Source organism: Manis javanica, chromosome 9 (genome assembly GCF_040802235.1).
Source record: "Manis javanica isolate MJ-LG chromosome 9, MJ_LKY, whole genome shotgun sequence".
NCBI lineage: Eukaryota > Metazoa > Chordata > Mammalia > Pholidota > Manidae > Manis > Manis javanica.
In genome coordinates this window covers 91284276-91298783 of record NC_133164.1, presented here as the reverse complement: position 1 = coordinate 91298783, position 14508 = coordinate 91284276, and the positions used below count along the sequence as shown (strand labels likewise).

The 14508-nt window shown below is 41.6% G+C and overlaps 1 protein-coding gene across 10 annotated transcripts in view; it reads right to left on the bottom strand.

Moving 5' to 3' along the window:
- FHOD3 (formin homology 2 domain containing 3) overlaps positions 1–14508 on the bottom strand; it is a 523260-nt gene that overhangs the window by 460007 nt on the left and 48745 nt on the right. For all 10 annotated transcript variants that reach the window (XM_073212918.1, XM_073212919.1, XM_073212922.1 and 7 more), the window contains exon 2: positions 4458–4564. In XM_073212918.1, coding sequence (XP_073069019.1) covers positions 4458–4564 — 107 coding nt within the window. The remainder of the gene's footprint in view (positions 1–4457; positions 4565–14508) is intronic.

The window sequence follows — 14508 nt, the reverse complement described above, 5'->3', positions numbered from 1 at the left end:
TGACACCCCTGAAGGCCTGAGCTTCTCAGGCTCACTCTCAGCTCTCCCATGCTCCCACCTCCCTCACCACAGCCACCACCTCCTGCTCAGGGCTAACTTCTGTCTTGCCAATGTATTTCAGCCCCGGGCAAGTTCACTATGGATTCAATGAGACCGTGGAATGACAATGGAATGTTCTTAGGGAGAAAGGGTTACACCCAACTTTGTTCCCACATTAGCAGGTCAATCACTAGAATCCCAGCCACTTAGAGCGAGTCTGCATGCAGCAAGTCAGTCCCTGCCTTCGGGCCTCTCAACCCCCACAGATGTCTCAGTCTTGTCCTCGGCACTGCTACTACTCCAGTTTCTGCTCTCCTGCACCCTTGCAGCTGTGCAGCCCTGCCACTGTATTGCCCAGAGCACTGGGCAGAGCTCTTTATATAGAGTCAATAGCAATGTATTGCCCACACAAGTGTAGTGAGCTAGCTGACCAGGGCCAGGTGAGAATCCTGGCCACAGGAACCTTCACTTAATCCACACCTCAAACCCCACCTTCCCCATGACAGTTCCCTTTGGACCTCCACTGGCACTGGTTTCCTTTGAGAGGCAGTGTGTGTGGGAGCAAGCCAAAAAAGTCAGGGGAAGTTTTCTGGGCCAGCTCTGTCCTGTAAGCAAGGCTCCAGCCTTGGTTTTTTGAACTGCAAATATGAGATCTTATGGTGATTTACTTGCAGAGACCTCTCCAGCTCTAAAATCCAGTGATTCATATTGTATCTTCTTCTCAAATTCTGACTATATATTCAGACAGTAAGGGCTACTGGTTTTGAGTTTGTTTTATATGCTGGGAACTAGCTTGATATCTTAGATATATCATTGCATTTTACCTCACAACAACCCAAGGAGGCAATATTGTGATTATGTTATCCCCACTTACAAGAAAACTGAAGTTTAGAGAGGTAAAGTAAAATCCCAATGCTCACACAGCCATGAAACTAAATGCAAAGCCACATCCTTAACCACTATGCTATCCTGCCCTCTGCTCTGCTCTCTTCAGGGGCCAGAAAACCTGTTGGGATCCAGTGTGATATGGGGAGGGAAATGCAGTTGGCTAATAATGTCCTCATTTTATAAAGAAATTTCTCAAATTATTATTAGAGGTGAAATGCTTTGCCCAAGATCACCCAACCAGGGTCAGGAGTAGTAATCCAGAGGCTTCAGGGTTTCCGTTTCCACGTCCCCATGCCATGGCTGCTGATGTCCTGGCCCTGGAAGGTAATAAACAGACCAGGCTACACTTCACTAGCATTATAATTGCTTCATCCTTCACTTTTGTCAAGGTCTTTCTCCTCTTCACTGGTTACCTACAGCTTGAGTAATAATTCTAAACAAGAAGTGAGTTAATTTTTAGTCTTGGCATAAAAGAACAAGGTAATGGACAAGAACAAAGAAACAAACTCCCCTAGCAAGGAAAATTCATTCAGGACACTATGAAAAATACCCATTTTCACACAGCCTGACATACCTCTTCATTAGGAGACCACAACATTAATAGATTTTTTGCTATACTTTACACAAAGAAATCAAGAGAAAGACTGATTTTATCTTTTTCATGCCTCAAAAAAGCAATTCTTAACTAGGAAGAAATTATATTTTAACTCCCATTCATGGGAGACATGAGTTCTTAGGCACACAGATTTTGCCAAATGCCACACGTCTAAGAGGATCTAGGAGGGACACTCAATTCAAGTAATCCTGCTCATCTGCCCAGACACCTCCCACCTGCACAGAAAAGTGCAGCCTGTAGGCTGCTTCCAAGCAGCTCCTAGAGATTTTGTGTGCTGCCAGTGGTCCATAGTAGTAAATAATCTGGAGATAACTGTGGTGACCTGGCAATGCCAGGACAGCACCATCCTGGCACATCTCCTGCAATCCAGGCCAAGGACAGAGGGGCCTCCCCACCAGAGATCAGTAAAGGTGGCCTCTTCATACTCTTCCAGGCAGAGAGGAGTGAAGCCCAAGTATGTTCCAAAGGACATGGGTGAAACATGATCATTTCAAAGACATAAACCCAACTCAGGGGTGAGTTTGGAGCCCACCAGTCAAATGTGCAGCTACCCAGCATCATTAGGGCTACCTTTCCCTGTTTGGTGCTTCCCACATTAGGAGCCTGCCTTCTCATCTTGCCATAATTCGTTTCCCCAGAATTTCATGCTGTTAGGGTGCAGAAATGTGGTTAAGGCTGCACCTATCAGATGGACCCACGGCCAGGTGATGATTCAGAAGGGAACAAAAGGAAAAAGTAAGCCCCAGAATGTCCTCTGATAAGCTAGCTTGCAGCTGAGGTCCCTGGCTCTTTAGGGACAGCTATGGTGGGGCTTCCTGCACCTGGATGCTGATGTTGACATTGTGATCTGTAGCAAATGTATCCTCCCTGGAGCTCCACCCTGCGGGGTGTTGGGTGCTATTTCAACTACAGTCAGTGTCTTAGCCAGGGACTCTTGATGTCCTGACATGAACCAACCTAATGTTACAAAAAGTACAAATGTACATCCTGAGTACACCTGAAATGGCTTTGCTCAAAAGCTCCCAGGATGGCAGGGGAGCACAGACTTGGAAAGTGGTCACACCTGTGTTCAAACCTAGCTCCACCATCTACTGGCTCTGCCCCTCAGATGTGTAATTTAATCCAGACCCTCAGTTGTTTCAAATGAAAAATGGAGACAATAAAATCCAATCATATTTTTGTTCAGAGAATGAATGATTAAACAAACATACTGTGAATAAGGTACCTAATATAGCAGTTGGCAGAGTAAGTGCTCCATAAATGTTATTTTCTTCTCCACCCTTAACTCTTGATAGTGTTGGGTAATGTATTAACACTTTTTTGTCCCTAAGCTTCCATCTCCAAATCACTCAAGTTTTGGTGAGAAAGAAAAAATTCAAACAGGACATGGTCTTCAATCATAATACCACTAGAGACAATTTTCAAACTCCAATGATCTACTTATAAGACTTATAACTGGGGTCTGTTTGATCAATGAGTCACAAAGTTATCCAATTAGACTGTCATCCAGTCTGAATGCTGATATCTGATATAATGAAACATCATTGTCAAATACTTGGTAAAAATCTATAGCAATGGAATTTCTCTTAAGTCAATAAATCCAATTACACTAATTTTTTTTAAATGATGAGTAGAATCTGTTCTGACTTAATGATACCCCCCATGTGTGTACAGCCTATTGATAGCTTCCAGGGTCTTTTCCACACACTGTTGATATAGCCCTTGGAACTACTTGGGAGACAGGCCCTCAGAGAAACTTGCTGGTTCTTACTGAAGACCCAGTCTTGGGGCTCATGGTCTTACCATTCAGGAACCCATGCTGGGATCCTGTCATTCATCTGTACACCAATGTTCCCTGAATGCCTATAATGTGTTGAGAAAATGCTAGGTGATGGATAATCAGACAGGCCCAGCTCTGGCCTACCAGAGTTTAGCAGCACAGAAAAGGGACAATTAATGGGAAAAGGGCCATTAACTGTGACATTCATCAATACTCACTGGAGTCCGGTAAGAAACTAACACTATAAAGGTTCCCATTTTTCCTCATTTTTTGAGCCATTCATGGAAAACTACTCTGAGGTAAAAATTCATCTGTCTATAATATATTTTTAACTCAGGCAAGGGAGCTTCAAAACAACTTTTGGGGAGGTCCCTGAGCACCAGATTAAGATAGCTGAGCGTTATTTGGAAAGCAACAGGGAACCTCTGAAAGTTTCTAAGGAGGAAGGTGATGAAATCAGAGATAAATTGGTTCTGGGATGGAAGAGGGATAGACAAAGAGGCAAGTGGCCCCCATCAGAAAGCTATTTCAATAATCTAACAAATGTACAAATGGATGATTATATGTGTATAATCCTAAAGCGATTTCACTTTCTGTACACATTTCTGATTTTTTTAAGTCCTTCCTTATTCAGACTCATAGCAATCAGAAGTAATAAGCGATCATACACATAAGCTAAAAATTCCCTTGGTGTTAATTGACATAATTAATAATTATTTTCTCCACTGTAATGAGCTCAAAAGATGATACAGTATAAAATGATCTACTAGGTCATCTGCCCAAGGAAGATAAATATTTAGGAAGATATCATTAAAAACAGTGTTTAAAATAGTTGTCAATCCCACTCAAATCTGGAAAATATTAATTTATTTCATTTTTTAAAAACTTAGAGTGTACTTTGTGCTTAACTAAACCATACCAGAAATTTTTCTATGCCTGAGTAGCCTTGTCAAGAAGAATGGCTCAAAATGCAAAAGGTTATTGCTGGTGAGTCAGCTGAATCTCCCTTCTTTTGTGTGAAAGTGAATAAAGAGGTCAAAGCTACAGTGGATTCTCCAAAGTATTTTAAGCCCTCAATGTACCCCATTTCTTGAAAGGTGAGGACCAGTCAGCTGAGACAATTGTCACTCTTACCCAGCGTCACCCTGGAAGCCTTCTAACTCGTCCCGTTGCTCTGCCAGGGTAGCTTCCAAGTCCAGGTAGGTGCCGTTGTGGGAGAGCTGCAGCGTGCAGTCGTCGAGCTGCAAGAGAAAGAGCCTGTTAGCACAGCCTGGGATGGAGGCTTTACATGGAGAAATCGCTTTAGGTTGCCCTCATTTGTTTCTTAAAGTCAAGCATTATTCCAAAATTCAGATCATACCTGGAAGAGTAGTGTGTTAGTACAAACAGATTGGAAGCAAACTGCATAATGAGTAGCCAGCAATGACACCTATTAAGGGAGTCACATCGACAGGACCCAGTGGACATGGGCAGGGGAGAAGGAGCCCTCTAGGCACTGAACCAGTGTCACTTTCCTCTCTGGGGGGTCCAGAAAAAGCCATGGATTGGAGTGGAAACCAGGATCACAATGCCAATGTGACTATAAATCAGGAGTCGCAGCATTTTAAAGGTAGATTTGGAGGGGAAAATACACTGTTTCCTTTGCTTCAGTAAGAAGCTCACTAATTCAGATTCTATAGTCAAACCTGGCACACTACAATTAATAGTTGCCTGATAAACATTTTTACATTTGAACTGAAAGAAACATTCTCATCTGAATAGCAACATATCCAGATTACAATTTAACAAAGAGGACTTTGGGCCTCTTTATTACTAGTCTTATTTTTTTTAATTTATTTAACAAATACTTATATGTTGCTAATTATGTTCCATGCATAATCCTAAGCATTTTATATGTTACATCATTTGATTCTTATACAAGCCCTATTAATTTCTATTGTCATCCCCACTTTTCCTGATGAGAAAACTAAGGAACAGAGATTTACTTGCCCAGTGTCACTTGTGGTCAATGGTGGAGCTGGGATTTGGATACTGGCAATTTGATTCAAGGTCATGCTCTCAACACTATGCTCCGCATCCTCTCTATGACTAGAGACCTACAAAGGTCTTGAAAATTTCATGCTTGGAGAATGCAGCTTGTGTCATCTGGGTGCTCTGGTGGGGACAAGGCAATTCCATGTATTTGCCAACCCCCCTCCCTTTCCTCTCGGGCAAAGAGACCACAAAACCCAGCATTGTAGTTGGGCTATAGCCACATAACTGAGTTCTGACCGATGGAACATCCATGAAAATAAAGGCGGCTCCCAGCAGACCTGGCCATAACACACCTCACAACTGTTTACCTTTCTTTTCTTGCCTGTGGCTGGATACAGAGGAGTCAGAGAAGGACTCTGAAGTCTAGAAACCAGCAGAGCCCTGGACAGAAGGAGCTCAGGTTCCTGAATCAATGCACAGGAGGGAGCATTTTGCTGCCCAGTATCCATTGACCCACCTGGATGGTGACAAGAGCAAGACATTGTCCTCTGCTGTGTCGTCATTAAGATTTTGAGGTTGCTACAACAGCCAGCATTACATGACATTTAGAATGATCGATACACTTAAATCACAGGAAAATAATTTTACCAAAGATTAAGATTAACATTATGAGGAAATCCAAATGCATAACGTCATATTTGATTTCTCAGGGTGTATGTGTGGCTCTTATTATTCATCTCTTTGGTGAGTTCAGGCTTTTACTCCAAAATGACAGAAGATTAGGGAAAAGTGGAGGCAAATATGTGACTACTTTAAAACATCTAGATAAATGCCAGATAATCTTCCCACTGTAAGTGAGATTTCAAACAAGGAATTAGTCTCTTTTGATAGGAATGCTTTGCTTATACTCGGCAAGAAAAATGCAGACCGTCAAGTTATCTAGAATCAGCATCTATAACAGGCTATTAACTCTTGTAGAGACTCCACAAGTCCTTGTTTCTGGTTATCCTCAACAGAATGAAAGGAATTTGTTTTTAACTATTTGTAAGAAATACCTAATTAATTCTTTCAAAGGAATTAATCCTATTTGATTCACTTGTTTTATTTCTCTAACAACAAACTGCTCCTCATAACTACTAAAGGCATGCTAGTGGGGCTCAGCATTCTTGACTGGCATTTTATATAGATAGATCATCTGATCTGAGAAAGCATTTAAACCCAGAGTTTAATGACCAAACTCACTGTACTGTTGTGTCAGAAATATGCCGAGGGTTTTAGGGAAACACACAGGGGAGCTGCCTCCCCCAGCCTGAGAAAGAAGCAGACAGGAAGGATTTCCTGCAGAAGTCATGTCCTGGGCCAAGGGTCTCCTGCAAACTGAAATTAGACTTTACCATTCCTAGGTGGAAAATTCCATTAGAAACTGGACCTGTTAACATGTATGCTGGACCATGTGCACAGCTGGAAATCACTGCAGCTCTTTGTTAACTCCACTGAGCTCTCTGACTCCTCCTGACATTATTAACTAATAAAGCTTACTTGATCTGTTCTGTTGATAGTATCAACACCTTTTCTTATTTTCAATCCCACATATAATCAACAGACCAGAAGATGGGGATAATGGAAGCCTTTAAGCCATAACAATTTCCTTTGCCTCAGCCCTGGAAATATGTGAGCCCAGAGAAAGAAACTTTTGGATAAAAAGCGTCTGCTTCTCCTCAAGGGGATCTGAGTCATTCTGAGGCTGTGGTCCACACTCGGGCCAGACAGACAGAACCAAGTCGAGGAGGAAGCACTGCTCTGGTGTGCCGAAAGGCAGAATATGCACACGTGTGGGAGATAAATATTCCCACCATAGCCAATTTCAAGCTGCCAGTCTGAAATCACTGAGCATGGAGTAGGAAAGAGGTACATAGCAGCAAACCAGGATGTAGTGTTTTTATCTTATAGATATAAGAGATGTAGAAAACCTCAAATGCAATAAAATGTAATAAAACAATTAGGAAGGGACATGCTTTGACCACTTATTACCTTTGCTTTTAATATAATGTGTTTACATACTTATAAAATTTCATTTTTATTAATGGCTATATTCAACAAATGGCTCACAAAATTCCCAAATATATATCAGTTGGCCTTCTCAAGCCACCCAAGCCAGCTCCAGCACACACTGATTCTACACACACCCCTTCATTAATTTAAGGCACCTAACAAGGAGACAGCAGGGACTTCTTCCTGGCTTCCCATCCTCACACCCCCACACAGCTCTGTGCTCTCTCCCAAGTTGGGGCAGAGGTGGAATTACTGGTGGCCAGTAGATACAGCCCAGTCCTTCTGGCAACCATGGCTGTCTGCACATCATCTCCATTCCATACCTTCCAATCTTATTCTCAGCAGGCTGAGGCAAATATCTGGTTTTCCTCAACACTCACCTAATCCACCAGGTGCCTATCCCAACATGCTTCCAGCTAGCCCTGAACCACACAGCAAGAAGCTTCACAGTCTCCCAGCCTTCTGGCAACAGAATCCCAAAACTTCAGCAGAATTGCCTGTTCTCATCATTCCTCTACTTCCATTCATCATTAACTATCACCATTTCCATAGTCCAATTTAACAAAATCATGTCAGGCCCAGGCACCAAGGAACATATAAATGCTCACGTCCCTGAAAGGTCATTTTATTGAGTAAATATGACACACAAACAGAGCACAGAAGAGAATAAAGAGCTGTTTAAACCAGCTGCTAAAATGTGTGGCTCTTCATCCTCATCTGGATGTCTTCTCTATAATCAGCAGCCACAGCTTCCCGAGAGTCAAGCATCCTCCTTAAAACAGCCCCAGTTCCCCTTCCAGAAGGAAGGCGCCATTACATCCTACGCCCTTCTCAACCCTGCTCCCCAATTAACAGCTGAGCAATTTGTGCCAGCAAGTTCCTCAACTAAGACAGAAAAGACGTGCCTTTAATCCCTCAGCAAGTGTGTGTGGTGTCCTCACTGCAGAGCCACAGGAAGGGGGCAGGGTTGGCCACTGCTCCCTTTAGGGAGCCAGGATACATCTGCACAAGGGGGTCCTAACAACACAAGTGGCCTGTGAAGATACAAAAAAAGTCAATACACACTCCCACTCCATTTCACAACACAAGCCCCACTGCTTCATCACACCTGACACACATGAGATTAATATTTAAACCATCACATGAGCCAAGGATTAAGAAGAAAGGGTGTCCCTGCTGGACTGACACATTGAAACAATAAAATCCCCTAAATATTTTGGGGGTCAGCTTTAGGTATCACTTTAATAAACTGATAGGTACACTAAATGAATCATTCAATCGTGTCATGGAAAACTAAGTTACAAAAAATGCAACAATGTGAGTAGGCAGGAGTGGGGGTTAATTCCAATTGTGCTATTATAATTGATAATATAAAGGAAAATATAAATTATTTCAATGGAACTATCCAAACTTTGCCTACAGAGTGAAGGACTCAGACACTTCCCTACCAGACCAGTTCCTGACCGGGAACCTCAATTCTTACTTACACAGAGGCAACCTGATCCCCTCCCTTGGCCTCTCATGTCAACTGTCTTCCTGAATGACTTAAGGGTCCTGGAATTTCCTGACTCCAAAAATTTTCATGTCAACTCTCTGATCCCCTGGCAGAATGTCTCCTGCACTCCTTTCTTGGCTGTAGGTTCAGTAGCCAGGACACTGCTGGGCACTTCAGGACATAAGACAAAGCAGGAGCCATGTGAAAAGATATCATTACAGGGCTATTATAGAAGTGTGGCCTTTAGGGGAGTTTAGGGGCAGTGGTGTGCAGGAAGACTTCAGACCAGGTTGCAGGCTGTAAACCTGCGGCCAGGATTCTGGTTGTGGGGCAGGATGCTCAGGAGGAGTTAGTCACAGATTGAAGTGGAGGACCCTTCCAAAGACCTAGATATTGTGTGCCACTCTGCCCAGGTCAAAACGGACCATTAAAACAGGCCCTCGATCTCCAGAGATAAAGAGCCCTCTTCTACTTCCAGACAGGTTGCACAAAGCCACTCAGTGGTTCTTCTGACTGTTCCTACAAAGACAGTGCATTCAAAAAGAAAGGGCAGCCTCACCATCCTGGAAAAAAAAATCCTAAAACAAGGCTAATGCCATGTCTCAGTTTATATATTCTTTTCTTTCCTTAATCCAATGAAGTTGCATGTTACAGGGGTGGTTTAATGATTATCTGGGTTTGGCAGCAGGTCTACAGTAATCCTTAATCTAGGCAATAAAATTTCTGTGTAACCCTGGAACCATTTTATAAATATACACAAAGGCTATCTTTTAATTTTGATAACAGGTCAGAAGTGGGAAAACATAAGCTGATTTTTTAAAGAAAAACCAAAATAAATGTCATTTGCTTTAATCATTTAATTGGTTCCTTCCATCCATGCATCCACATCCCTTGCAATGTGACTTTGCAGTGCCTTCTCCCAAGAGGTGGATTCTACCTCTAATCCTTTATTGCTCTGGCCAACACAGTAGCAAATGTGACATGGAAGAGACTTGAGAGATACTTGCTGGTCAGGTCATTCCTCTCTTGTTGCTCTTGGAACTCTGCCACCACACGAAAAAGCCGGGGTTAGCCAGCCTCTGGGATGCCTGGTTGTTCCAGCTGCTCCTGCCAAAGCTTGCCAACTGGCATACTGAGTGAGGCCAGTCTGGATTTGCAAGCCTCCGGATGACCCACCACCTGGAGACAGACTCAGGAGAGCCCAGCAGATGTCAGTCACACTGGCCCAAACCAGAGGAACAACTCAGTAGACCCAAGATGTGAGTGACATTTCATGGTCAGTGCTTTAAGTCAGTCTCTTCCTCCCATAAGCCTGCTACCCTGACCTACAGGAGACAGGCAGCCCCCCACAGACTGCAATTTAATACTCAAGTGTTCAGAGCCAGGGATCAGTCGTGGGTGAAAGGCTGGACCCAGCTCTCAGACACCACGTGCATAACTGGCACCGCCCCTCCCTGAAGCCCACGCCCCCACCAGGGACAGGGGACAGCAGCAGCTGCTGGGTGGAAAAGCCCAAAGCTCCAGGAAATAGGAGTGCAGTCAGCTAAGAATCCCTCCCAGGTAGGTGAGGAAGCAGCAGGAAGCAAAACCATGCAGGAGCTGTGGCTCCAGGTCCCTGGAGCAGGTTACACTGTCCCATGGTACTTCACTTACAAAATGCACATTCAGAGACAGAGGTATGAAAACTTCCAAGACAGCATCTGCAAGCGCAGGGCCCTTCTAATGGCACAGGTTCAGGACTTCAAGTCAGCCCTGCTACTGGCTCAGGAATGAAGTGCTGCTATAGGCCCTGTCTCTCTCCTGGGCTGGGTTTACCGTGGACCCCCAGGGGACCCCACTTCAGGCTCATCCCAGCTCTAAGAGCAGTACAAAGGCAGTCAGCATGTCAGTTCAGCTGGTCAGTTCTAAGGGAGCTACACCTGCTTTCCCCTCAGATGGTGCTTCTCTTGCTAAACAGTCATGGTGCCTGTGGCTTCCTTAAACTTTGTAATTCTTTCCTAAGGGAGAGATAAGAAACTGGACTTAGATGACAAGCAGGAGAAGTTGGAAAGAGAGCTTTCCAACAAGCAATGCCACATGTTCTTTCAAATTCGTAACAAAACCTATACAAAATTCTGGCTCAGCCCAATTATGGGCTGTGGTTCCCCCACAAACTACACCCCTGCAAAGGGACAGGGTGGAAGGCATACATGCTGTGGCTACCCTCTGCCAATTCCTAAGATGGGTAGTGAGGACATGGCATTCATTTCGTTGGCCTTCAAACTGTACATACTTTTCATGTTTATTCCTTTGTATGTATTTTACAATAAAAAACAATTTCCTACAAAGACGTAATTTTACATATTTTAAAAATACAAGTAATACTTCATTTTCTTAAGAAAAGACCAAATGAAACTGATTTACATGACATCAGAAGAAAATAGGTCCTGTTGACTAACTCCGAAAAATCATATTTAAACCTTTAAATCCTTAAGGGCCCATTGAGCCTTGTCAGAACAACAAATACATGGCAGGTACATTCATCAATGTTTTAGGGTATTTTTGAAGATCCATTATATATGGATTATGAACTAATATGAATATATTCACTTGAAAGCAGTTGGATTTTACTTCCTTAAAAACCCTTAATAAGTTATGCTATTTGTGGCCACCAACCTCAGTGAGGGAAGCAATGTCCTGAAATTGATTTAGGCAGTTTCCAAATCAAGCCTTAGATTTTGATTTAAGTCAACAAAATTGCACAGCTCACCAGCCTTGGCAAGGGCCTCTGCCAAGGTCTCCAAGGAAGACAAAGTTAGGGTTTCTCCACGTAAGAGCTTAAACTGAGGAGGTGTAATAATCTGGTAAATATTTGAATTATTGTAAAAGACTTGTTTATCATTAAATAAATAACCAAAAATGCATTTAACCTCTTTTGAAAAGGCTGTAATATGTACCTATATTTACAGGTACTTTTTCCATTTGCTGTTTCATTTAGCCAAATTGAAAAGTAGTATCAACCCTAAATTTCAGAATTATTTTGATCAATTATCATTCATTCACTCATTCAGATCAGTAATCCTTTCCTGTGCCCCTCTGTGCCAGGCACTGTGCCATGTCAAATGCCAAGGAACACTCCAGGCTGTGCATGGGACCAGTCACGAAACAACTGGTCAAAGTTCAGGGAAATGAAGAGGACAATTAGTCACCTTTGTTTCTGTTCTTGTTTTCACTGGGGGAGGAGTCTGGGGAGCTAAAGTATGGTGGATGCACAAGCCCTGACACAGGAATTTGAGTCATCAAGACACTGAAAGAAGGCAGGCCAAGGGCTCCAGAGAGGGAAACTTCCTGGCCACAGTAGACTTTAGACTTGATTCTAGGGCAACAAGAAGCCATGAAATGGCTGTAAGCAGATGCATACAGGACCAGCTTTGTAGTGTGGAGAGAGAAGGGAGAGTAAGTCACTGCAGAAATTGGGGACAATTTGAAGGTGGTTTACACAATAGTGGAAGCAATGGAAATGGAGAAAGGAACAAGGTGATACCAGGAGAAAGAGGGATAGAGAGAAAGGAAAAGTCAGAAGGACTTGGCAATTAATCAGATGTGGAGTTATCCAACTGCAAAAAGTCAAAGCTTGAGTTTCTTGTTTGGGTAAATTAGTATCTATTGGTGATACTTTTACAAACATGGGAAACATTAGACAAAAAGTTATTGGGGGCAGGAAGACAGGATAAAATTGGGATTTTTGTTTTTAACAAGTAATGTCTAAAACAAGTAGAGATATTGAGTAAAGGAAGAGATTTTGGTGTTTGGGCCTGAATACAGATACGGCAATTGAAACTCCAGAAGTGTGTTGGTATGCCTAAGGATAACAGCTAACTTTGTATGCCTTGAGAACCTGTGGTGCTATCTGCTTTTCATTTCTGATATTGGTCACTTGTGCTTTCTCATTTTTTTTCTCTAAGTTTAGGGAATGTCCCTTATTCATTTATTAGTCTTATCAAAGAACCAACTTCTGATTATATTGCTTTTCCAGTATTTTAACTTTGCTTTTTGTTTTATTAATTTGTTTTTTGTTACTTCTTTTTACATTCTTTGTGTTTAATATACTGCTTTTCTCTAATGCCTAAATATTAAGATTTTCAGTCTTTCTTCTTTTCAGTTATGTGCATTTAAGACTATAATTTTCCTCTAAGTAAGGTTTAGCTATAGCCCACAAAATCTGATATGCCCTATTTTCATTATCTTCTGTCCAAAGTATTTTCTAAATTCCACTGGGATTTCTTCTTTGACTCAGGGGTTATTTAGAAGTGTATTGTATAATTTCCAAATATTTAGGAAGTTTCTAGTATCTTTTTATTGTTGACTTTTAGCTTATTTTCTCTATAGCCAGAAAGTATAGTCTGTATGATTTTAATGCTTTGAAATTTCTTGAAACTTATTCTATGGCCCAGTACGTGGAAAGGATGTGTACTCAACAGCTGCACTATTTATTAAATAGGATTCTCGACCTTCCTCTTTCCTTACTGATTTTAATCTGTTTGTTCTAAAAGGTACATTAAACTCCAACTACAACTGTATATTTTTCTATTCTTCCTTTTAATTCTGTCAGTATTTTATTTACCTACATATTTATTTATTTGTATTTCTGAGTTGACTGGCTCTTTCAGCATTATGAGATTTGCTCCTTACCTCTAGTAATGTTTCTTACCGTAAAGATTATGTTATCTGTTGCTAGTACAGCCACACCATTTTCTTTTGGTTAGCGCTGCATAGTTTATCTTCTTCCAGTCTTTTACTTACAAAATCTGGTGTCCATATATTTAAGATGTGTATGTAGATTGTAGCTTTTTAATCCAATCTAACAATCTCAGTTTTATAACTAAAGTATCTAATTAAAGTAACCTAAAGTGATTGCTGATGTCTGGGTTCAAATCTACATTTGGTATTTAATCTGTATGTTCTGGTTTCCTTTTTCTTCCTATCTTGCTGTCTTATGGTTTAATTAATTTTGCTTTAGTATCCCATATTTCCTTTCAATTGTTCCATTTAGTCCAAGTTACACTTAGTAATTCTTTTAGTAATTTATGCTACACATAATCACATGGCTTCCTGACTTAGCAGAACCTACTATGAAGTTATCATATCCCAGACAATTTAAGGCCACTAGACCATTTTTGAGATATTGAGAAATGTATTTCAAACCAATGACATAGTATTATTTTTTGAGCAGTAAATATTTATTTAAATTTACCCACATATTTACCCCGCCTTCTCCATTTCATTCCTTGCAACATTTCTGTGCTTCTGTCTGTGAGAATTTCCTTCTGCCTGAATAATTCTCTTTAGTGCCTCTTTAGTGAGAGTTTTCTGACAAAAATTTCCTCAGTGCCTATTTTCTAGAAACATCTCTATTTCACCTCCATTTTTTTGGTAACAGCTTTATTGAGATATAATTCATATACCATATAATTCACCCATCCAGAGTGTACAATTCCCTGGCTTGTAGTATAGTCACAGAGCTGTGCATCCATCACCACATTTTAGAACATGTCTATCATACCAAAAAGAAACCACATATCCATTAGCAATAACTCCTCACTTCCACAAAAAACACCCTCTAGCTCCCAGAAACCACTAAGCTACTTTCTGTCTCTATAGATTTGCCTCTTCTACACATTTCAT